Genomic DNA, 26,737 nt, shown 5'->3' on the forward strand with positions numbered 1-26,737 from the left:
TGATCGCTGTGTTCTATGGACACAGCTGATCACGGTATATGGTAAACGGCCAATCACGGCGGACTTTTAACACATGATCAGCTGTGTCCAATAACACAGCAGATCACCGGGTAAATACATTTGCCAGTTATCAGCTGCACTTTCCTCACGCTGTCACAGCGTAAGGAAAGTACTGCCGATAACCGCCGATTGTCAGAGAAGTGATCGGCACCAATCAGGACACTGATCATCAGTGCCCAGCAGTGCCACCCACTTGTACCCTGCAGTGCCACCCACCTGTGCCCTGCAGTGCTGCCTATCAATGCAGCCTCATCAACGCACATCAGTGAAGGAGATAAATTACCTGTTTGGAAAATTTTATAATAGAAACAAAGAAAAAACCTTTTTCTTCAAAAATTTTTTGCTCTTTTTTTGTTATTAGTGCAAAAAATAAAACACCCAGAGGCGATTAAATACCACCAAAACTCAATTTGTGAAAAAAATTATAAAAATGTTATATGGGTAAAGTGTTGCATGACCGTGCAATTGTCATTCAAAGTGTGACAGTGCTGAAAGCTGAAAATTGGCCTGGGCAGGAATGAGGTATAAGTGCCCAATAGGCAAGTGGTTAAAGTTGTCACCAGGAGGTGAGGGAACTCTTCTAATGGGGACACTTGCCACTTTGTTGCAATATACTCTTACCCTCTGGTGTGTTTCTGGGACAGAAAATGAAAGGTAATCTCCCCCAACAAACATAAAAAAATTACAAATCACTTCCCTTCTCTATCCAGAACTTAGTTTAGGCTAAATATACATATATATATATATACACCATGTTCCAAATTATTACGCAAATTCTATTTAAGTGTCACAAAGATTAAATATTTTGTTTTTCAGTTTAACTCATGGATGGCATTGTGTGTCAGGGCTCTTTTGATCACTGAAAACAATCTCGGACACCTGTGATATTTAGATTGGCAGGTGAGCCCAATTTAAGGAAAAACTACTAAAGGAGGGTGTTCCACATTATTAAGCAGAGCACCATTTTCAAGCAATATGGGGGATAAAAAGGATCTCTCTGCTGCCGAAAAGTGAAATAGTTCAATGCCTTGGACGAGGTATGAAAACATTTGATATTTCATGAAAACGTAAGCGTGATCATCGCACTATTAAGAGATTTGTGGCTGATTCAGAGCACAGACGGGTTGGTGCAGATAAAGGCACATTGAGGAAGATTTCTGCCAGATCCATGCATCGGATCAAGAGAGCAGCTGCTAAAATACAATTACATAGCAGCAAACAGATATTTGAAGCTGCTGGTGCCTCTGGAGTCCCTGCGAACATCAAGGTGTAGAGTCCTCCAGAGTCTTGCAACTGTGCATAAACCTTCTATTCGGCCACCACTAACCAATGCTCACAAGCAGAAACGGCTGCATTGGGCAGAAAAATACATGAAGACTAATTTTTAAACAGTCCTGTTCACTGATGAGTGCCGTGCAACCCTGGATGGTCCAAATGGATGGAGTCATGGGAACAGAGCTGGTCAGCCCCTTTAGGGTCCCCGAAGGTGTAAACATGACCTCTGCAAAGTATGTGGAGTTTATGACTGACCACTTTCTTCCCTGGTACAGAAGGAAGAACTATGCTTTCCGTAATAAAATTATCTTCATGCATGACAATGCACCATCTCATGCTGCAAATAATACCTCTGCATCAATGGCTGTTATGGGGATAAAAGGACAGAAAGTCATGGTGTGGCCTCCATCCTCCCCTGACCTCAATCCTATTGAGAACCTTTGGAGCATCCTCAAGCAAAAGATCTATGAGGGTGGGAGGCAGTTTCCATCCAAACAGCAGCTCTGGGAGGCTTTTCTGACATCTTGCAAACTAATTCAAGCAGAAACTGTCCAAAAACTCAGAAGTTCAATGGATGCAAGACTTGTGAAGCTGCTATCAAATAAGGGGTCCTATGTTACAATGTAACGTGACCTGTTAAAATGTTTAAAAAGTTAAAATGTTGTTAAAAGTTTGATTGAAATAGCTTTTGATTTCAGTAAATATGCTGCAAACACAACAAATGACAATTTTCAGTTCTTTACAACCTATAAAGTGTTTTGAAACTTACTGTGCGTAATAATTTGGAACAGTGAATTGTAAGTTTTTTATGTTTAAAAAAAATACTGATATCATTAGGAGGTTTGTTCAATAAAATTTGAATTGTACTCTTAATAGTTGATAACATGAGAATTATGCTGACTGTTACTTACATCAATTATTTAGGTAAATGAGAAAAATATAATTTGCATAATAATTTGGAACAGGATATATAAGCAGCATTAATGGCAACAACAGATATATGATCCTACATAGTGTTCACATTATAGCTTATTGTGCAGATATGAGGAACGTCTGACTTGGTTGTCATAATAAATACAGATTGAAAAAGAAAAAAATAAAATGATATCTTTAGTAAAGTAAGTAGTATAGGTAAGAAATATATATATTTACCAGACTCATCAACAACTGGTAAAGCAGATACACGGCGCTGCACAAAAATACCCAGAGCAACATAGACAGGAGTGTTGGGATGGACCATAGCAATGTTATCGTATGTTCCAATCTTCAGCTGCTCTAGTGTTTGATTCACAAAAGCTGGCTTTTCCAGTTCAGACATCTGAAAACATGAACAGAACAAAAGTGAAATATCTAAACCTGGAAGATGGAAGTAGCAGGCATAAATAGAGGAGACTCACAAACAGCTTGAGAAACTTGAGAATCCTCTTGTGCGTTAATATGTACAGTGTATTTCCGGAGTCTGGAGAAATGACTGGCAGACGATGAATGCGGTTTTTAATCAGTGAGGAGACTGCATCAAAGAGGCTAAAGAGCAAAAAAATATTAGTGGAATACAGTAACAAAATTCCTAAGACGGACAAGTATTAGGCATGACCAATACACACCTTGCACTTGGTGATATGCTGACCAAAGGCTTGAAAGAGTCTTGTAAATACACTTCTAAAAGGAAATAAATAATTCAACAAGATTTAGATGTCAATTGCCTTCAGCTATCTGATTTGCTCTATCCATATTTGTTCACACAATTGCAGATATTTGATTTGTAGGTTGACAACTCACCTCTCCAAGTCTCTATCTTATGTTCCTCCAGCTCATAAATTTGCACCTGATAACACACAGGGAGCAAAGTAACACTTCACTAAGCCATCAGAAGTAAAGCTTATAAACTGCTCCTACTAGTCAAAGAACATCAATGAGGTAAATACTAATGACAAACAGCCATAAAGCTTTTTGTTTCCCATGTTAAAGATCTAGAGGAACTGCTAGGGTATATGAAATGTAAAGAATATTTCCAGGCATCAGCATTCTTTTTTACAGTTACATTTGTAAAGCTTGGACAAATGTGTATTTAAATATATACTCAGCTGCCACTTTATTAGGTACACTTGTTCAATTGCTTGGTAACAAATTGCTAATCAGCCAATCACATGGCAGCAATTCAATGCATTTAGGCATCTAGACATGATGAAGATGACTTGTTGAAGTTCAAACCGAGCAACAGAAAGGGGAAGAAAGAGGATTTAAGTGACTTTGCATGTGGCATGGTTGTTGGTGCCAGACGGCTGGTCTGAGTATTTAAAAAACTGTTGATCTACTGGGATGTTAACGCATATTGTCAATTTCATACAACAGACACACTGCCATAATCATAGTGTCACATACTTAGTCCATATATGAAGTCCATAGGAAGTCCAAGCACCAGAAGGAATGCGGTAGAACAACTGTCTAATAAGCATATGGCACTATGGTTATGTCAATTTCAGATTTTTCGAGCCCTAATATTTAAACCTTAACAAAAAAAGTAGGAGCATTTCAGATGCCTCGGATGATGTTTATTTTATCTCTTGAATTCACTTGGCCAAGCATTTTAATGTACAGATTATAGGTTATTTATGAGAATAAAATATGTTTGTACTAGTACTACAGGTGTCAGGCATGTTTTTCTGTTGCTTTTGTTAGTTGATTACATAAGAAATACTGAAATATAAAAAGGACAATTTTGGTGTCAGTCAGTTTTTTAGAAGCTGTACTATAACCAATAGAATATTTTGTAACTGGGGCCTAGAGGTGGCCATAGAAGGATCCCAGTTTAGCAGAGACTAGCCAAACCTCTATCTATGTCTGGCCACTGCAGTCTACCAGTCACATTCTGTTCAACTGCCCTGTCAAATAAAAGCTGCTTCAGTGCTGATCTGTGTATTCTGACAGAGGTGGAGTCTCCCCGCTATCAGAATACAATAGTAGAGCAGGGAGGATTCCATCAAGGATTCCTTGAATTTGTGGTTGGGGAAAATCGGTTCAGTTTTTTCACTCAGCCGGCTGACTGAACAAAAAAACGGAACTATGTATGGTAAGCATGAGATAAGAGAGGTGATATTTTAGCATTGGGTGAACTTTTAAGGGGTATTTTAAACATATAAACTGGATACAATATAGTTCAATGGAGGAAGTTTAGTGTAAAAGATGCCTTACATTATCATGTTTTGGAGAAGTTGGTAATATGAGAGGATGTGATGTTGAAGGGTATGTCGAAATGTACCATACTTAGAAATCATGTAGTTGTTGTAAATTTAATTGGTGTGATGGTGAACTTTGATGATAAAAACAGCCCACTGTGAGGAATGACAATACATGTGAATGAGCCTAGTGATAGTTTTGGCAATATCCTACATGCTGTGGAGTATTTTTATATTACCTCAGCTAATTATGTATGCCTGCCTAAAAAAAAGGAATCATTTGCAATATTTTGTTTCATTGCTTTGAGATAGAGTGCCTCAGTTGAAACTGTAATTATAAGATACAATTACAGTATTGGGGTAAAACTAAAACCCTTTCCCCACATTTTTGAGATTACAATAGGAAGAACAACACTAGAACAGTGTATTAACCACCTCCTGCCTGCCATATAGTAATATGACAGGCGCAAGGTGGTTGTCTCGTTCTGGGAGGACGTCACATGACATCCTCCCATTCTCACCGCGCAGTCGCGGCTCAGGGAGCGTGCAGCGCGGCGTTAGGCGGTGCGCTGTGTCCCTCGGACACAACAGATCACCAATCACAGAAAGAGCCGAAGAGGTCGGCTCGGTCATTTGATCAGCTGTGTCTAATCACATGTAAACAGGAAAATGCCGGTTACCGGCATTTCTCTCTTCTCGAGCTGTCAGGCTGACAGCTCGAGAGGAGAAGAGAGCCGGTAATCGGCTTTCCGAGGAGGGGACATGTACACTGATCATCGGGGCACTGATGATCAGTGTAGCCCCAGCAGTGCCTCGTGCCAGCACCCATCGGTGCCTCGTGCCAGCGCTCATCGGTGCCTCGTGCCAGCGCTCATCGGTGCCTCGTGCCAGCGCACATCGGTGCCTCGTGCCAGCGCACATCGGTGCCTCGTGCCAGCCAGCGCCGCCCAACAGTGCCTCGTGCCAGTCAGCGCCGCCAGTCAGCGCCGCCCAACAGCGCCGCCCAACAGTGCTGCCAGTCAGAAGCTGGGGGTGATCAAACTGACAGACTCCACCCATACTGCTTTCTGGGTTTTGTGAGACTATGATTAAAGGAAACCTATGCTGACAAAATATAGAAGCAGATATTGCTGATCTCCTTGTGGAAATGCTAGTTTTGTGGCTTTGTTGATCTAATGACTTCAATACCTTATGATTCACTGACTTGGAGCAAACACGTAGACACTGAAATCAGCATATCTAACTTGTGTGTCTGTTTCAGGTCAGTAACTCAGAAACTATCATAGTTATGACCTTAGAATGACAAGAAAGCCACTAGCATTTTCATGCTAACCTTGACGTTTCACTCAGTATAATGTTCTTTTAAACAAATATCTACAAGGAAAACATTGAAAAAAAAACCAAACAAAAAAAAACAAAACCCAAACTTACCATAGAAGATTTGTAGTATCGATGAAGAATATTAATAAAGTCTGTGATGGTAAGCATGCCTTCAATAGGAAAGAAAACAAGATGTCAGATTAAAGATTGGATTTCTTCAACAATTTTTTTTCAAGCATCTCTGTGGCCTACCTACAAAACTCTGCTTCTTGCTGTCCCACAAAGGTGCTGCTCTCACACCATTACTGACTAAAGCAAAGAAGGCTTTCTTTACCTGAAAGTCAATGTATAGTTAAAAAGGTGCCTAAAAGCGCACACACTGTCAGGGCAGATAAATGGTTCATTAGTTTGCTTACCTGAAGAGATGTATCAAACACTACAAGTTTTGAGCTGATGGGGATAAGGTCATAGCATTTGTGGTTCTTCATAAACATTGTGTAAACTTCACTGTCTAATTCTGAGAAGAAAAAATAAAACCAAAAGAGGGACAAACATTATGACCATGAAAGATGAATAGGTATGGACAAAAAGTTGTCAAAATAATCTTCACCTTCTACTGGGGACCCACATTTTCCTTCTACGCTTGGTTCAATCACAACAGTTCCCTGAAACATAAGATGATATAAAAGTGATTTCAGTTACTAAAAAGTTGATTTGTTAAAACTACCTGTCACCTGCAATAAACCAACATGACAGAATTCATATGAAGAGTCTACCTTTTATTGCTTTATTCTAACAAATAAAGCGTCTATCCCCTTCCACTCTATGCCCAAAACAAACAAAAAAAATAAATCTGTCTGGAAATACCAGTTTTCCACTTAAGTGTTTGTAAAGGTTATATTTTTTTTACCTTAATGCATTCTCTGCATTCGAGTAAAAAAATATGTTTTAAGAGCAGCTCTTTACCTTTACAATTACTTTGAGGTATTCCCGTTCTGAAAGAAATAAAGCAATTTCCTTTGGTGACTTTTTTTTACAAAAATACTGCATTCCTAGTTCTATCTGGATTCAGTACATTTGACAGCCAGACATGAAAGTTATGTGTATTGTTCATCTTAGTTAAAGGCCAAAAGTAGGGATGCACCAAAGTTTGGCAGCAAAACATATCTGCCTAAAATAGCCCTTTCGGCATTTTGCCAAGCTGCTTCAGGTGTCGAGAATGAGAGACCCGGCACCAATGAGGAGTGGACTGACATTTTGGATTGCAGGTTTTGGGCACTGTACGTTCTACAGATGAAGGGGCAGCGGAGAAAAGCAGAGAGGAGGTAAGCAGCGTATGAGGGAGCAGTGTATACAGACAGGCTCCCTCACTTGACACCACTAAATGTCAGTGCCGGTTTTTAAATGCAGTTGCAAGCTTTTTATTTCTTCACTATAGCTCAGAGTAGGTGCTGTCATTTGCCCTGCTACTAAAGTAAACAAAGGGGCGAGGTCACTGGGACATTACCCAGTGATCCTGCCCCTTTGTTTGCTGTAGTAGTGGGGTCAAAGCTCCTTCTCAGAGCTATAAATTAAAAAAAAAAAAAAAAAAAAAAAAAAGCTGGCAATTGCATTTAGCGGCGGCAAGTGAGGGAGCCTGTCTGTATACTCCTCTCCTGCCCCTTCCTTGCACACACTGCCCCCCCCCCCCCCCCCCACCCTACAAAGAGGACCCATCACTTATACTCATAGGGCAGCACAGTAGCTAAATGGTTATCACTTCTGCCTGGCAGTACTAGGGTTGTTGGTTTGAAGCCCAGCCACGGCACCTCCTGTCTGGAGCTTGCATGTTCTCCCTGTGCCTGTGTGGGTTTCCTCTGGGTACTCCGGTTTCCTCCCACACTCCAAAGACATGCTGGTAGGTGTATTGGATCCTGTCTAAATTGGCCCTAATATGTGTATGTATGAATGTAAGTTAGGGACCTTAGGATGTACACCCCTTGAGGGTTAGGGACTGATGTGAATGTACAATATATATGTGTAAAGTGCTGCGTAAATTGACGGCGCTATATAAGTACCTGAAATAAATAATAAATATATGCTATCATATAGGAGACTATTGGTCCCCCTGTGTGATAGAAAAAAAATCATAAGTAAAAAAAAAAAAAAAATAGAACACACATTAAAAGTAAATAAAAATAAAAAAAAGTGAGCTTCCCCACCCCCACATACATTTCGGTTTTCGGCCTAGTGCATCCTGAATTCGAGAATTTTCATTTTGGTGCACCACTACCCAAAAATCTTACATTTGTATTCTCTTAATAAATCACAACATACAGGGGTAAAGGTCTGTGTCATTTGTATTAGAAAATGCCTTTAGCCATCTCAAAAGCAGCATGTGGAGCAAAAGATGGAGAGTTTAATGTCACCACTCTGCCTCTCCACCTTGTCCAATCAGAGAATGCTTTGCATTCATTCAGAAAAGGCAAAGCATTCTCTGAATGGTGCCCAAACTGAGTAGCCAACGACTTGTGTTCACAACGCAACAAACTAGCCGCTCAGCATGGGACCCGGAAGCAAACAGAGATCTTTCCAGTGGTTGTGTCTACTTCACTGGTTTCCAGCTTTGAGTTGCATCGGCCAGGTATAGTATTTACACAGACACATTGCTCTAAGCTGGACCAATGTAACTATGTAGAAATATACCATGCCTGGAATTCTTCCTTAATATCCAAACAAATCTGGCAAAAAATGAGATGACCTTTAGGTATTTTCTTTGTAAAAAGGAGTCAGTTTGGGTTTCATGTTCTGGCATATTTTATTTGTTCTAACATAAAACTGGTTTATTTTCAAAATTGGTAATAAATTCTAGCAAAAAAACTGGTTATTAAATATCACCAAAAGAAAGCTCTGTCTCAAAAATATTACAGAAAATGTATTTGGGTACAATGGTGCGTGACTAATTGTCAAAACTATTTCACCACGGAAAACTGAAATGTGGCCTGAAAAGGAAGGGAATGTGACATGCTGATACTGAGGTGGTTACAGACCGGTTTGTCTCTGTTAAAATACAGCTTTCTGCCCTCAGCCTGCAATGCTTGCAGAGTTGAGAGCCGCAGTGACAATTTTTGGTGATCGCCAAAAAAGTGATAAGCCCGTTCTGCGGGGAGTGTTGAGGTGCTAGGAGAAGCAGGAACAGCAGCAAAAAGGAGAAGATAATCAACACACTTTCATACTATTGCATGTCTACTAGGAATGTGGAAGTAAATACAATTAGACAACATACTGTGTCACTACCCTTAACCTCCTTGGCGGTATTCCCGAGTGTAGCTTGGGGTAACATTTCAGTACCAAGAGCGGTAACCCCGGTAACTTGGGAATACCATGTGGCACTGCTCCGGCATTTGTTCTTCACTTACCTTACCCTGCGCTCCCACGATGTGTCCCCTGCAGCGTCCCCGGCCATCTCCTCCGGCCGATGCCGGCATCCGGCTTCTGTGTCCTGTCCCTGTGACGTCGGGACGTACGGGCGCCGCTGGCGGCGGGAAATTTAAAAATTTAAAAAAATGACATTTTTTTTTTTTTACATAGTAAAACATTGCCGTCTCAACCAATTTCACATACATTTTGTCCCTAGTGCTTTGTCCGGCGCCCTGCCTGCATTTTGTCTGTTCTTTCTGCCTGGAAACTGAGAAACGTCCATGGCATCCAAAAAGTGTCCCTTTATGTCAAAAGCGGTTTAGATCAGCTAGAGAACAGCGATAGTAAATCAGAACCACTTGCAGAATTGAGTGATAATGATTAGTGGGGGAAATTCGTCATCAGACACTGAAAACGATTTTGCGACTGAGCTCAGCAAGGTACGAACTTGGCGCTATATTTCAAATTTCAGTGTTTTTGGTTTGATTATATTATTGAATTAAATTTTTTATTATTATTATATTATTTTTATGATTATTTATTAAATTATAATTTATGATTTTGTGTTTCAAATTATATCATACCCGGGATGTTTACTAGACTCTTGTTCGGACAGATTTCAGTGAGTTTTTCCTAAAAATTACAGGCCTACAATTAAAAAAATACATATTTCCATGCAAAAAAATGGTAACGCTTTCAGCACCAAAAATCTGAAATAATCATACCGCCAGGGAGGTTAACCACTTCAAGACCGGACACTTTCACCCCCGTCCTGCCCAGGCCAATTTTCAGCTTTCAACGCTATCACACTTTGAATGACAATTGCTCGGTCATGCAACACTGTACCCATATGAATTTTTTAGCATTTTTTTGAGACATATCAGGCTTTATTTTGGTGGTACTTATTCACCACTGGAATTTTTTTTTTTTTGCTATGTAAATGAAAAAAAGTGTTTTTCTTACAAAATTTTGCAAATAAATAATATTTCATCACAAGTCTTGGCCAAAATTTATTTCGTTATATTTTTAGTAAAAAAAATAAAAAATAATAACCCAAATTAGTTTATAACCAAAAATTATAATTTTTAAACTTTTTTTTTAATTTTTATATATATTTTTTTTAACATACTGTCACCCTAGCAGTACAGTGTCATCATGTACTACTTGTAAGGGGTGATAAAGGTATTTTTTTTTACACTGATTGCTTTTACACCCATAAAGGCTGTAAAAGCAATCATTTCTCCTCCTCTCTGGCTGCATTCGTGCAGCCATTGAGAACTACGGTGTGAGCTGTGATTGGTCACAGCTTGTCACATGGTACAAGGCTGTTGTGAATAGCCTTGTACCATGTGACCTCTGATCATTCACAGATTTCACACGTAGTAAGCAATGATGTCATAATTGACATCTTGCTTACTACTCTGCATGTGATCACTGATTGGCCAATCAGTGATCACAAGATCAGGACCTCACACAGAGGTCCTGTACAGCGATCGGTGTTTCACTGTGTCCGGAGGACACAGCGGGCACCGGATTGTGGTGCTGTGCGCTCCCAGGGAGCGCGCACTAGCGGGGGGCGGGGAAGCCATTTATAAACGGCCACCCGACCCTGCACTGCCGCCGTCTGGCCGTTTATATACAACGGCCGGACGGGAAGTGGTTAATCCAAGATGTGTCACCTATTTCCCTATGATTACCAGCATTTCAGCCTTAGACACTACACAATGAAGAATTTATTTTGCCAGTAGTTCTTACACTTCAGCCTTCTGTTTTTTCCAGCAAATGTTCTGGGGTTTTTTTTTTCTTCAGTGCAACATCAACTCATCCCTCTATGCATTCTGTCTTGTCGGATTACTCGGATTACTGAAACCATCTGCCAATTAATCCTTTGACTTCTTATCTCTTCTTTCTAGTCTGCTCTTTATTTAGCTGCAGAAAGTGAATTTCCGCCTTTGCAACCAAATTTGAGAACCCCCGCAACACATTTGTTACCAATTACACGGCATACCTAAAAATTTAAAAATACATAGCTTTTTTTTCTACCTTTTTAGTTGTTTCTTTGGAGAAGGCTCATACACAGAACCCTAAAGGCAGCTTGTATTGATCAACTTACAGTGTGCAATTAGGAACCGATTGGTTCAAGTGCAAAAAATACAATGTACCACCCAAACCTTGAGATTCTTAACAGTTTTTGAGGACACCAGTGTGCACAACCTAGTTTACAACTGATAATGCAGAACTGCCAGCACAGTACAGACAGGGTTAAAGGAGAAGTATGGCCAAGGCTATTTTGGCTATACTTCTCCTGTAGATCAAAGCAGTTTACTTAGTTCAGCACTCCTGGGACTCGTTTTCAGCCGACAGTGGGCTGAATCCCGCTGTTGGCCGACGTCACAGAACCAGTCCAGGCTCTGAAAAGATCCCAACCATATGCCACCCAGAAGTCTGCACCGACAGCTGAGAGCCTGGCCAGCCGCTCCTGCCCCCTCTACAGCCCAGTGCTCCAGTGAGTGCTGAAAGGAGAGAGCAGAGAGCTGGTAAATCACAGTCACAGCTCTCTGCTCAGATCAGAGGGGGTGAACTGAACGATCAGGGGTGTTTGATCACTCAGTTTTTACTGCAGAGCCGGTGGCTCAGATCGATGCTGCATCCACCTAGGTGGCCCTCCAGCTGTTGTAGAACTACTAGAAGTCCCATGAGGCATTGCAAAACTGACAGTTACAAGCATGACTTCCAAAGGCAGAGGCATGATAGGACTTGTAGTTCACCAACAGCTGGAGGGCCACAGTTGCCCACCCCTGCCCTAGGGGAGTATAAATGTTTTTTTTTTTTTTTTTAATTCCATACTTCTCTTTTAATTATGGTAAACATAACACCCCAGCCCTCCTTAAAAAGACGTAGTTGCGGTCACATGGTCCAGCCACGTGGTAACGGCGTATACGATGACGTCACTGCTTGATCACGCCCTTACCTTGTGACCGCAACTACGTCATCTGTTGCTGAGAGCAGCTGGTGAGACGCCACTGTGAGAGCTGGAGATTGTGCAGCTATATTTTATTGAATGCTGGTTTTTACCTTACACATTGTGAGTTTGTTTTTAAGGGGGATATTTTGATACAATAAATAGTCAAATGATATTATGCTATGGCGAGTGTTCTTTATGTACCTACATATGGAATTGGATACTTACCTTGATGGAGTCTAAATGGATTAACCATCTGATGAATGAATAGTCTCTGGATTGATTGGTTTGTTGATGAATCTTCCACATCTACTGATATTTGATTGAAATGCTGATTAAACACAGGCATCTGGTGAGTTAGCACTTTGATTGGGTGTTGAGCAGCAAGGAATTCACGGTTGTGGCGAATATATTTTTTGAAGAAAATTATATATGGACTACACTTTATTATGGACTTATTTTTGATATCTCACATTTTTTGCACATATTAATTTTTTTGGTGGCAGTTTTATTTATTTATATATTGATTTATTTATTTTGTTTATATTTATTAGTATATTATTTAAGGGTATACTTCGTTTTGAGAGTGCTGTTTATGGTATTTCCATTTATTTATAAATCCCTTAACACAGCCTCCCGGAAGCCTTTTAGGTGGCCCTTGAAGTTGTAAAGGCAAAAAAGAAAGTTTTTATTAAAATAACATACATATTATACTCACCTGCTCTGCGCAAAGATATTGCACAAAACAGCCCAAACTTTCTCCCCTGGAGTTGCCCCATCGGACAATCCTCCTCTTCTCTGCCTACCACCATAGCTAAGGGGGAAGACATGCGGGCTTACTCCCAAGCCGGGCTCTGTGCGTCCAAGACACACACAGCATAACTCCACCCCACTCCCTTCTCTCTGCTCACAGGATTTGACTGGCAGCAGCAGAAGAAGCCAATGGCTCCTGCTGCCTCAGCAAAGCCTGTGAGAGTGGGCAAAGACCAGATTCAATCAGGCACAGCACTGGACCAATACAAATACTAAAACATATTTTTACCTTACTGCAGGGAATGTATTAGGATTTTTCAACAAAATAGTAAGCAGCACTTTTTATATATTTTAAAAAGCTCTTGGCTCCTCCTCTTCTTGGTGTGCCACCATAGCCACTTGCTTTGGTGGCACACCTGCAGACTTGCTCCTGAACCGTGCTGCATCTACAGACACAGACTTAACCCTGCCCCCTCGTCACAGGATTTGACTGACAGCAATTGGCTCCCGCTACCCTCAGCCAAGTCAGAGAGTAGGAGAAAGGGAGAGAGCAGCTACAGAAGGACACCGTACTGGATCGAGTGAGGATCAAGTATAAAGAAGACTGAGAGGGCACACTGCTACCTAAACATTTTTAACCTTAATGCAAGGAGTGCAATAGGGTAAAAAATGTGTAGACTATAGAACCACTCTAAATAGTGATGGCTACATTGTCACATAGAAACAAATAGTACTGCTCCTCCAAGAACCCGGGACTCAATTAACATATAACTGCCCCTTCACCTCTCTGCCTTGACACAGGCCCATAGCATACAGAACTCGCAGGTGTGAAAGCGTGCCAAGGTATTAATGGTGTCTACTGATGTATTCGTGCTATGTAAAAAAAAAAAAAAAACTTCTATGCATCGTATTACTGTCCTCATTTACTCAAAATTAGTGGATACCTAAAACTTTCAGCAGAAGTTGTAAGTGAATTTAAACATGCTTGTGATAAACAGACCTAACATTAAAAAAAAAATAAAAAAGAACCCAAAATACCCCAAACAAAAGAGACAGACCCTAAGGGCCACTTGCGCTGTATCCGACCTCACAATTCAATGTTTCTTTAAAGTAAACCTTTTATTTGCTAGCCATAAAAATGTCTAACAGAATTAGTAATGACCTATGGAGTTAGCAGGTTAGTGGTTATCAAACACCTTGCATAGTTCAGTTGACTAAGCCACATACAGATCAGAGACTAAAGATTACAGGGCATGTTAGAGCAAAGTTCAGAGGTTATTGAAATGGAAGAGAGGCAGAAAATAGACACACTAAATGAATGTAGGCTAGATTCACACTAGCCCGCAGCTGGTTGAGAATGCAGGAATCGTACGCACCAACCAAAATGTGCTGCTCTTACGAGCCACGCGGGGCTACCATTCATTCTGAATGGCACCCCCATGCATCTTAGCCAGTAGTGCAGTTTCCCTATGGGAAACGTGGGCACAGAAACATATTCAAATGAATGGTCTGCCATGCCCAAGCAAATGCTGGCCGCACATCCCACAATAGTGTGAACCTAGGCTTAAACATGCATGGTCTTTTTCTGATGCTTTTCTGTGTTTCTTTAAATCTGAAGTTTTTATGGCTAGCAAATAAAAACAGAATTAGAAATTACCTAAATATTTAGCAGATTATGAACCACCTTACACGGTTCAGTCCACTGAACCACATACGCAGAGACTAATGATTGGTTCAAGGATTATTAAAATGAAGGAGGGACAGAAAATGGACACATTGTAATCTGGAGGGGAGAAGCAGCAGCATAAGAAACAAAACCAAACAAAAAACAGTTAAGATCTGGGTCAGGGCTTATGTCAACGTGCATTTGGAATACACCTCAAACACAGGTTAGTAAAAATCCAAGTGCCTTTACTGGAGTACACATGGTAAGTTAAGAAGCTGCGCTTGTCCTGCTTTGAATTGTGTTTACTTAGACACAACAGGGTTAATTTACTAAACCTGGAGAGTACAAAATTTAGTGCAACTGTGCATGGTAACCAATCAACTTCTAACTTCAGCTTGTTCAATTAAGCTTTGACAAAAAGACCTGGAAGTGGACTGGTTTCTATGCAGAGCTGCACCAGATTCAGCACTTTCCAGTTTTAGTAAATCAACTCCATCATGACTTACTGAGGTGCACTTGCAGGTAAAGCAGGCCAAATACAGTTTTATCTTGTCATACAGTACGTTTGCCATTCAAATGCATGTCTTTGCTTTGAGTAGCAAATGCAGCATTGGAAAGAATGTCTGTCAACATGAGCCCTTAGTATTTTACTTCAATAAAAATCTTAGTATATTTGTATTATATGAAATAAATATCAATGAAGGGTGGTCTTGCATAGAACGCACCATAATGTCTCAGGATTCCTTTCGTTTGACAGCTTAACCCCTTGACGCTGACGTCACACAAATATGCGGCCTCATGGAACTGGGATTTTTTTCCGTGGGGCCGCATATTTACGTACTTGTCTTTGTGCTGGGAGCACGCCGCTCAGCGCACTCCAAGCATAAAGACCGCTGTGTCATTGAGAGCCCCGGGTCCCATTCTAACGATCAGGACCCAGGACTCCCGATTCCGGGTCACATGATCGCTGTGATAGCCTCTGATTGGCTATCACAGTGATCAGTCACTGTACAGCCCAGCCCCCTTGTTTTTTTCTCTCTCTATGAATGGAGAAGAGAGATACATTGTATCTCTCTAACTCCTGACATAGAGAAAAAAAAAAGAAAAATATTAAAAAATAAAGAAAAGTACCTAGATCAAGGTTTGATCTAGTTCAGTGCCAGGGTTAGTGTTTGGGTCAAGGTCAGGATTTAAGAAAAAAAATTGGCGTCAGTGTGTTTTAGGTGTAAAAAAAAAAAAAAAAAAAAAAAGAGAAACAAAATGCGCACTACTGTTTCTGGTCTGCACTACAGGTACAAACAACAAACTCATATATAGTATCGCTGTGATCGTCAAGAGCTGGAGAATGTATTTTGGGTTGTTCTTTGGTGGTAGGTTATGGTAGTAGCAAGAAACACACAGCTAAATAAAAAAAAATATTTTTTTTTGTACTATTTTGGGCCAGTTTTCCTTTGATAATAAAAAAAAAAAAAAAAACACAAGAGCTATCCATTACCATTTACCACCAAATGAAAGCCCAATTTGTCCTGAAAAAATCAAGGTATAATCCACCTGGATGTACAAAATAATTGTGATATGTACGGTGTTATTAACACATGTCAACGTTGCAAAATTGTGCTTAGGCATTTAGATTTGTTTTACCCTTAGGCGTGAAGGGGTTAACATACCTGATCCCCTGAATCTCCTTTGCACCGATCCACTCCCAAAGTGGCAACACACAGGCCTGGGAATAGGCCACTGTGTTTTGGGCTCCAATCACACTCCTGCATATTCTGTGCAGATAGGCCTTCTTCACATAGTAGAATAGTGGTGTGTACAGCAAGCTTTTACAAAGCATTTTTAGAGTTTTTAGCAAGTTTTGTTGAGGCCTTTAAAGCTCCAATTGGAATTTTCAAACATAGCTCTTAAGCAGGCCATGCATGGGTCGAATTCTGAACGATTTTTCGATCGAAAACATAATTTGTTCTTTAATCTGATGGTGCCACCAATGATTTAGAAAACCGGCTGTTTTTCACCAATTTTCCAGCATGCCTGAAACTATATGGGGAGGAACCACGAAAATCGGCCGGTGCCATTGCCCCACTAACAGAGCGAAAATCCGCCGATTATTCTTAGGTCCGAATTTCGAACAAAAAATTCATTAAAAAAAAAAATTGACCCATGTATGACCGGCCTTAGTACGAGTGCTGATTATCTCTCTAAACAAGTGGCCAGCAGGCTTCAGTACTACCTCAAGTCAGCACTCCAGTTAAGATTTGTGTTTAACATTCCCAAATTGGAACTGAAGAGTTAAAAATACTTAACTGCAGGTCTATTAATTTAAGTCTAAATACAATTCTTTTCTGTAAAAAGAAACACTGAATTCTCTAGTAATTCTGGCTATTCTTGCCTGTTAACTCCTTGTATGAAGTCCAATTTATGTGCATTCCCTTTGTGGAGTTCAGTTGTCACCAACCCTTTCACTGTAAGCACACTTGTCAGAAAGCCCCGTTTGTTTCAACGACTCTGGAATAGGGTAATATGAAAAATAACTGTCACATATTCATGATGTGGTCTGATCCATCTCCTACACTGTATTCTCTCCAATATGACACAGCTCCTGGCTACTAAGCAGCAACTGGATGCAGATGCTCTTTTTTCCTTCAGATGAAGGGAAAACTCTGGACGCACACCACTGTTTCTTCCCTTTATGTAATGATAGTTCTTTAATCTTTAAAGCAGATCTTCACCCTTAAGGACTTCCGTCCTATCCACCACTCTTCTCCACTATCTGACTGGGGCTGGTAATTTTGTCTTGTTGCAAGAAAAAAGGTGTGCCCCCCACGTCATTTGCCTAGGCAAACGGCGTGCACTGCCTTCTCTTGGATGTTGGGATATGCACATCACATACAGTGAGGAACAGAAGTATTTGAACACCATCCCTACTGTGAAGCATGGGGGTGGTAACATCATGCTTTGGGGGTGCTTTTCTGCGAAGGGGACAGGACGACTGCACTGTATTAAGGAGAGGATGAATGGAACCATTTATTGAGCAACAACCTCCTTCCCTCAGTCAGAGCATTGAAGATGGGTCGTGGCTGGGTCTTCCAACATGACAACAACCCGAAGCACACAGCCAGGATAACCAAGGAGTGGCTCCGTAAGAAGCATATCAAGGTTCTGGAGTAGCCTAGCCAGTCTCCAGACCTAAATCCAATAGAACATCTTTGGAGGGAGCTGAAGCTCTGTGTTGCTCAGCGACAACCCCGAAACCTGACAGATCTAGAGGAGATCTGTGTGGAGGAGTGGGCCAAAATCCCTGTTGCAGTGTGTGCAAACCTGGTCAAGAACTACAGGAAACGTTTGACCTCTGTAATTGCAAACAAAGGCTTCTGTACCAAATATTAACACTGATTTTCTCAGGTGTTCAAATACTTATGTTCAGCAGTGCAAGACAAATACATTCTTTAAAAATCATACAATGTGATTTCCTGAATTTTTTTTTTTAATTCTCTCTCACAGAGTGGGAATGCACCTACAATGTGAATTTCAGACCCCTCCATGATTTCTAAGTGGGAGAACTTGCAAAATTGCAGGGTGTTCAAATACTCCTGTTCCTCACTGTATCCCAGTAGGAAAAGTGCTTGTTCACAAGTGTAGGGGGGAGGGGCATGCCGCCACATCATCAGAAGGAGTGCCGTCTGAACCAACCAGAAAAAGCCGGCGGATCTTGTGAGGGTTAAAGGATAAGTTGACTTTTGGGAACATGTACCACCCATTTTTAGTGTGGGATATGTAACGTTTCCACTGCTGCAGTTGCTGCCAGCTTTCCTCTCTCCATGTGACAGCAGTATGGGGGAGAAGTTCCCCATACTAGCCGGCACTTTTTGAAAACAGCGCAAACATGCAAGGCTCAACCCGCATCATTCATTCACAGACTTCTGTGAATGAATAAACCAAAAGTCCAGACAGCCTATGCAGCTGTCAGCTTGTAGTTCTCAAACTATTGATTCTTCCTGTAACAGTATCTGCTTGTCCGTATGGGGAAGGTGATGGACACCGCTCAACCGACCCCAGGAGTCAGATGCATGGATGTCTTGGCCTCAGCCACTGTTCCAGCCACACTTTCCGATGCGTTTCACCCCGCCCACTGGGGCTTGATCACTGAGATCAAGCCCTGTGGCGGGAGCGGTGGTTGAGGCCAAGCCAAGTCATCCATGTGTCTAACTACTGGGGTCAGTTGGGCGGTGTTTACCTTCTTCTTCTATCAGCTGTACTAGAAATTGCTCTGGGACACCAGCTCCCTTTCCTTGCCAGCAAGGTTATTGTTATCTTACTATCCAGCTTGGAGTGGCACCACAAGACACTCTCAATGCTTGTCCGCATGAGCACACAGATACACCGACTGGTCTGCAGGAGTCCAGCAAGGCACCAGTGATCTATTGATCTCTACTGAAAAGCTTTCCTGCAAAAATAAAAAAAAAAATTAGCCATTTATATAAAATGTGAACTTATAAGATCTCAGCGAGATAATGCTGGATCCTCTGCATGGGTGAATATTGGTAATAGAAGCAATGAACCACCTGGTACGTTGGCGCTGGTGAGCGCTCTTGTAATTCATTGATTCTTCCTCCAATTCAGTAAACGGTCAGTATGTATGGAAGGTATGGGCAGACACCTCACTAAGGGTCTGCAGGACCCTGCAGATTATGGGTACAATATCTTACAGATTGCAGTGTAAAAAAAACTAAAATCACTTTTTTTTTTAACCTGCATTTTTTTTGTAAAAGGAACACATAATTTTGTTCTTTTCTACACATTTTTAAAGCTGAACTGTTCAAAAAACTTTCATCTAATTATGTTCTCTAATAACCAGAAAAGACATAACAAGTGAGGGCGCAATGAATGCCTTTGCATACCTGGATATTACCTTGTAAAAGAAGTAGAGACACATAGCCTGTGCAGAGAGCAGAGCTGTGGGAGGGACCCAGGAGTTCCACCTACTACAGGCTGTATGTAAAGAAAAAACAATGGACAGGGGGGTCAGTTACAAGACCAGTCAACCCTGCACAAGGAGAAAGAGCACCAGTGATTGTGTCTTGTGGGCGCCATATGGTGTCCTTTCAGGCATGCGCAGTGCGCCTGCCCGCAGGGCCGCTCTGTGGGGTGATCTATCACTGGCTGTGTACCTCGGACACAGCCGATGACAGATCTGTGTGCCGGCCCCAATGCCAGTAGCATGTGACCTGCTGTGACCAATCACAGCAGGTCACCTGACAGTTGTGATCAATGGATGGCTTCCTTTCATGCCATCCATTGTATACAAGTGTGTCTAGCTGTGAATGGTCACAGTGATCACATGCACAGGCTGGGCCAATCACAGCCCAGCTGTGTCATGTGATTAGCCGTGGCCAAATCACAGCTAAGCAAAAAAAAAATACTGATCACTTCCCCAAAGTAGTACAATGTTACTATGGTAACGTTATACTACTTTGGTCATAGTGAAATATGAAAAAAAAAAATCTTAAAAAAAAGAGAAAAAAGTAATTAAAAATTAAAACTAAAAAAAATTATCAAATTTTTTTCGTACTGTCACCAGTGTCCCTGATCACCGCCATGCCAGTTATATGATGCTGTACTGCACTGGTGACAGTATGTAAAAAAAAAAAAATAGTGAAAATAATTTTAATTTTTTCATTTTCCAAAAAATTACAGCTTCAAAAAACTCGCCATGCCTCTTATGAAGTACGTTGGACTGTCTACTTTGCACAAAGTTGTCATTTGTGGGATATCTGTACTGTTTGACATTCTTGGACCTCAAGAAATTAGATTGGCTGTCAGTACTTCAGGACTGATCAATATTCAGATCTATACCATAGTTTGTGAACTCTCTAACTTTCCTACAAACTAAATAATACATCCTAATTTGGGTTATTTTCACCAAAGAAATGTAGTAGAATACATCTTGGCCTAAATTTATGAAGAACAATTATTTATTTGCAAACTTTTATAACAGAAACAAAGAAAAATGTGTTTTTCTTTTAAAATTTTTGGTCTTTTTTTTGTTAATCAAAAAATAAAAACCCCAGTGTTGATTAAATACCACCAAAAGAAAGCTCTAGTTGTGTGAAGAAAATGATAAAATTTAAGTTTGGGTACAATGTTGTCAATCAAAGTGTGAGAGCGCTGAAACCTGAAAAACGGCCTGGGCAGGAGGGGGTAAAAGTGCCCGGTATGGAAGCAGTTAAGCCTTCAGGTTTTCTGGACACTCTGACCACTGTGGTGGATGACTTGGGAAATTTATTGAACTTTTCCTTTCACGGATTACACTATCAGCTACACTATTCATTTTTAATTCACATATACACTATTGATTTCTAATTTATGTAATGATCTCAACGTTTCCTTTGAGGATCTACTAATTTGCCACTTGTATTGACTAAGTACAGGAGCTAGCGCTGATATTTATATGTAGAGCCAGATCTCGCCTGGAGCACCATGTAAAATATTTGGCATAAAAATGCACGTCTCTTGTATTTAGACAATATTTGCTTAGACTAATGTTCAAACAAATGTTTTTGTATAAAATCTACGTTACAAATACATTTTTTCACAGAGCACAAGCTGAAGCAATTCAGACTCTCTCCCTCTAATCGAAGACCTGATCAGGCAGGAAGATAGATGGAATCACTTCTGTAATGTTAGCTTGAGCTAATGAGCTCTAAAATAAGCAAAAAATGTATGCAACCTTTAAAGCGGTATTAAAATCAAATATTTATTATATTGAGACTAACCAATTCTTAGATGTTGTGGCTGCTTTAGTTTCCTTTCATAGGCTCTCTCTCTTTTACTTTCATTTGGTGATCCAGTCAGTAAATCTGTTGTTTTCAACAGAACAAGCTGCCCTGAAAATCTAACAGTTAAGAGTGCCGATACAAACTATTTACCACTGGAAGGGTTATTTACAATAATCAGCATTTATGCATGTAAAACCTTTATCCCAAAAGAGAAAAAAAACTGTTGCTGTAACCGCAATTTTAGCTGGAGTTTGGCCTCAATTTGTTAGTGTATTTAAATCTGCTAGTGCATCTAACACTCCCTCCTACCAGTGTGACAATGCTGCTGTCTGCTTTGCCCGTTTGTCCAGGTGGGGACACTAATACATAAAGTCAGATCACCAGGTGAAAACAAACAGAAGGGAAAAAAGCCAAAAATAAAAAATGTATGCAGCCACCATGTCTAATGATTGGGAAATTGCAAATTAATAAATTTTTGGATCTCTCTTTAAATAAAAGTTTATAAAATAGTAGCTCTCTCTTTTGCACACATTGCTGTCCTTTAATTATCCTTTTCTTATGTTTGCTTAGCCCCCCACCCGGCAATGTTCTAAGATGATAACCTTGTGGCTGACAATCGGCCAGTGTGTACAGTAGCCTGTCTGAATTCTTTCAAAAGGCCATGCTGGAAAACCAGCATCCGATCAGCGCTCACAGCCGATGGCTGCAAGCACTGATCAGCACACAACAGTATTCGATGATTTCACATCAGCATTCAGAGATGTGGATGTGAATTTTAGTAAACAAATGGAGAAAGGTGCACAGCTAACTTTAGCAGGGATAGCTTTGTGTGGCCAAGAGAAGCATGGTGGACAGGCAGGACACTATCCTAGCTTGCCTGATACCTCCCTTCCCCCTTCTTCAGTAGAAGTTTGTTTTATTCATGTACTTCTAGTTTAAGAAATGGTTTACTGTAAAATCAAAAACGACATCACTTTAAGCTGGAAAATGCAAAGAGGCCCAGCTGCTGAAAAGAGGGATCATGCAGGCGCCGACGTCACATACTTGGCATTTTCATAATCTGCCAATCTATTCTAGCAGACAGGATAGACCTGGCTGCCAATCAGCTTCTACTATCACTGATTGCCAGGAGAGACCAATCATCTGTGCAGCCCAGGACCTCCCATTGCCTGAAATAATTAGTTCAACACTCATCCATTGTGTGCACTAAATGGCTTTGCAAAACCAGTTATTAGCTTGTAAAAGCAGTAGTGACATCACTGTGCTGTACATAGCCTGTGCAGACAGCAAAGCTGTGGAAGCAATCTAGAAGCTAAACTACAGGAGGGGAGGATACAAGTCACCCTGCACAAGAAGAGAGATCAGCAGTGGTCTTTGTCACAGGAAGCTCCTGCACAGAGGCCAAGATTCACACTGGATTACTGCACAGATCTGGAAGGAAATACACAAAGCACACCAAGATTCAAAGAGTAGAATACACGACTCGTATTTACACAATTAGATTATCCCACAGTTCAGCTTTTAAATGATTTGTTATAGAAATGTATTAAAACAAGAAGTCTACAGCTCCACCTACTGGCTGGAAAAGTAGAACATTACAATGCTATAGCTCATATTTATTTATTTCAGGTACTTATATAGCGCCGTCAATTTACGCAGCGCTTTACATCTATATTGTACAATCACATCAGTCCCTAACCCTCAAGGGGCGTACAATCTAAAGTCCCTAACTTATACTCATACATACACATACTAGGGCCAATTTAGACGGGCCAATTAACCTACCATCATATCTTTGGAGTGTGGGAGAAAACACACGCAGGCACAGGGAGAACATGCAAACAACAGGCAGTTGGTGCCGTGGTTGGAATTCGAACCAATGACCCTAGTGCTGAGAACGGAAGTACTAACCATTTAGCCACTGTGCTGCCCCATATATTTAACTAGTTTATATTTACTTTATGTTCCAGAATAAATAAATAAAAAAAATTAAAATATATATATATATATATATATATATATATATATATATATATATATATATATATCTCCATGTTCTCATTAACAATAGGCTAAACTGCAGACTAATGTAGAGAGAAACATTCACCAGTTAAACATATTGCAATATTTAATAAATGTACATGTAAATTTCAGTAATGAGTAACCAAACACACCTATCACCAGATTGCACAGATCAAATAAGAGACTGTGAGACTGATAAGACAGTGAACTCCCCACACCCTCATTCCCTGCTCCCTTCCCCATGTCTGAACACTACTGCATCCAGGGGCTTAAATGTGTATGTGTTTATGTAAGTAAAGATATGATCAGTGACATGCCATTCTTGAGAATCAAATCACTGCCATATTCACACTTTAGTTCTGTAGTTTGGGGAAATGCCTACAGCAGTTGACGTTTTTAAAACAAATGTTACGCAGAAATGGTAGTGTGTGTGCAGGCTCGAGCACATGGGAGTAAAAAAAAAAAAAACCCCATTGTGTTCAGGTTCGTACAGTCTATGGGTTTTTATTTTTATTGGTTCTAAATGAAGCAATACTATATATTATGGGCCCCGCATTCAGCTGCATAAAATGATGTTCTGCATCAGCGATCAGTACTTCTGTATAAAATCACAATTATAAGAATTCATGCCCAAGGCTGCAAGAGGACCATACAGCTTACATCCAGGTGTAAAGCCTGTTGCACGCTATTTTTAATTTTGTTCAACCCAGCGGGCTAAAAGCAAAAAAAAAAAAAAAAGCAAAAAAAAAAAAAAAAGGAGATCACTGTGGTCTCTAGATGCTGGGATATAAAGTAAAAGAAATGAAAGAATTTTACACATGGAAATGCTTTGCGGATGTTAAAGTGGTTCTAAAGGCAGGTTTTCTTTTTTTTACTTTAATGCATTCTATGCATTAAATCAGGGGTATCCAGACTATGGCCCTCCAGGTGTTGAGGTACTGCAAGTCCCATGAAGACTGAAAGCCACAGGCAAGACTCCCAGAGGCAGTGGCGTGATGGAACTTGTAGTACTTCAACAGCTGAAGGGCCATAGTTTGGAGACCCCTGCATTAAAGTAAGAAACTTTCTGGGTGCAGAACCACAGAAACCACAAGAAAATGCAAGTACAATCCATATAGTGCTTGGAAATAGAGGCATAAATATTCATATACACGCATGCATGTAAAAACTCCAGGAAGCTTCTTCCAGCTCCCAGAATTTAATGTGATTGGTAAAGGGTCCAATTTTTTGCTTATAACAAGAAACTTATACTTACCTGCTCTGTGTAGTGGTTTTGCACAGAGCAGCCCCAATCCTCTTCTAGGGTCCCTTGCCGATGCTCCTGCCCCCTGCTGAGTGCCCTCAGAGCAAGCTGCTTATTCTGGGGGAACTCGTGCGTGCTCACTCCCAAGCCACCTCTGTGTATCTATCAGCCCTGTCCCCCCTTCACTGACTGTGACTGACAGCAGTGGGAGCCAAAGCAGTGCGATTACAGTGAAACAAACACACTGCCCCATAGTAAAAAACACCCAGCACACAGTTAATCCTTTGATCGACCCTCATGTTAACCCCTTCCTGCCCAGTGCCATTAGTACAGCGTCAGTGATTTTTTTTTAGCACTGATCACTATATTGGTGTCACTGGGAATGTCAGTGACACCAAGTCAGATCCCCCCCAGTGTCAGATGCCTGCCACAATCCCGCAATAAGTCGCTGATTGCCACTATTACTAGTAAAATTTAAAAAAATATATAAAAATGCCAAAATCTGTACCGCCATTTGTAGATGCTATAACTTTCACGTTAACCAATTAATTTACACGTATTGGAATTTTTTTTTTTTTAGCAAAGTAGCATTTAGCAAAATAAATCTTGGCATAAATTTGATTGTTTACATTTTTTACTGGACATGATTAATAACAAACAGTCAAAAATGTTTTTTCCCTCAAAAATGTTTTTTTTTGCTATATATAGCGCAAAAAAAAAAAACCCGCACAGGCGATCATATACCACCAAACCACTAAAGACAGCTCAATTCGTGGGAAAAAAAAAATACAGGCTGTAAATTTTGTTTGGGTACAGCGCAATTGTCAATTACAGTAACGCAGTGTCTAAAACGCAAAAAAAGGCCTGGTCAGAAATGGGGGTAAATGCTCAGAAGGGCAAGTGGTTAAGTCCTCTTGCACACAGGAGTAAAAACTATCTTTTTTTTTTTTTTCTACTGATCTGAACACCGGTGCACTGTTGTCTATGGAACAATGCACACAGCTGGGTAAAGATCAGTAATAACACGTTTAGTATGGAACATGCATATACTGCAACACTGGTAATGAGAAGGTTTGTATGCACTCAGATGCAGTCTTATCAGAACATGGTACTCTGGATCTGTCAAGATTCTGACTATAAACCATCATATGTTGTTCCTCCCGGGTTAGGGCTGACATCTCATCCCTTTAAACCCGAACACACATTAATCTCACAGGTCCTGAGGGTAATTTAACGCAGATAAGGCACTAGGTGGGTTTAAGTACCACCTTCATCAGCCACAGAACTAGTGTTCGGTTTTAAAGGGATGAGGTGACAACCCTAGTTCGGGCACAGCTGATCACTTTGGGTGGCCATGTACAAGAGCCCCAACATGTGTAATCAATACAAAAACAAGAACCAGTGGATATTCAGCAGGACAAAGCCTGAAATGAAGGGCTCCCTTGTCCTCTGGGTGATGAGCAGACGCTCTCTACAGGCGGATGGCATGGAAAACTGGTGATGTCAGATGTCAATGGAGCTGACGGAGGCTGGACACCTCCTCTGAGCGGGAGAAGCCGCCCAGAGATCCGACCTCAGCCGGCACATCGCTCACTGCCTCCCCCACTCCGGGATGTGAGCACGGCGGATACTCCACCTAGCACTAGCCCGCTGCTGAACACCGAGTACGAGGACTTGTATTGGGATCACTGTGCCTCACACTCCAATGTAAACTGCAGCACCCGCTAACCCCAGAGCCGGCTCAGCTCCCACCCGTTTCTCACCATCTCCATCGCGGCCTCCGCATCGGCGAACGTACTCTGCGCTACTTCCGCCCTTGCCTGCTGCATGAATTTCCGCCCATCGCTTACCTCACTTCCTGGTGCTGAGTACACAACCGAACTTCCGAATTCGCCATTTTGGTTGGGGCAAGGTTTGAGCTCATATCTCCTTTATAATGGTAAGAAAAAATAAGGCTATGCTTCCTAAAGGAATGCTGTTTTTGCAAACCTTCCACAGAAATCTGTAATCTAATGTAGACGTTTACGAATAGACAAAAAAATTAAATAAAATAAAAAAAGGTTATCTGCAGGCCTCCATGATGTA

The 26,737-nt window shown here is 40.9% G+C and overlaps 1 protein-coding gene across 1 annotated transcript in view; it reads right to left on the reverse strand.

Moving 5' to 3' along the window:
- PRKAG1 (protein kinase AMP-activated non-catalytic subunit gamma 1) overlaps nt 1-26,508 on the reverse strand; it is a 38,042-nt gene extending 11,534 nt beyond the window's left edge. The window contains exons 1-9 of the mRNA XM_089679493.1: nt 26,416-26,508; nt 6,442-6,496; nt 6,248-6,348; nt 6,084-6,165; nt 5,943-6,001; nt 3,115-3,160; nt 2,940-2,994; nt 2,733-2,859; nt 2,488-2,653 (exon numbers count right to left, since the gene is read on the reverse strand). Coding sequence (XP_089535619.1) covers nt 2,488-2,653; nt 2,733-2,859; nt 2,940-2,994; nt 3,115-3,160; nt 5,943-6,001; nt 6,084-6,165; nt 6,248-6,348; nt 6,442-6,496; nt 26,416-26,481 — 757 coding nt within the window. The 5' untranslated portion in view covers nt 26,482-26,508. The remainder of the gene's footprint in view (nt 1-2,487; nt 2,654-2,732; nt 2,860-2,939; nt 2,995-3,114; nt 3,161-5,942; nt 6,002-6,083; nt 6,166-6,247; nt 6,349-6,441; nt 6,497-26,415) is intronic.
- Nucleotides 26,509-26,737: the final 229 nt, after the last annotated feature.

The sequence above is a fragment of the Staurois parvus genome, unplaced genomic scaffold (genome assembly GCF_062004578.1).
Source record: "Staurois parvus isolate SC_StPar_1 unplaced genomic scaffold, SC_StPar_1.0 ptg000017l, whole genome shotgun sequence".
Lineage (NCBI taxonomy): Eukaryota > Metazoa > Chordata > Amphibia > Anura > Ranidae > Staurois > Staurois parvus.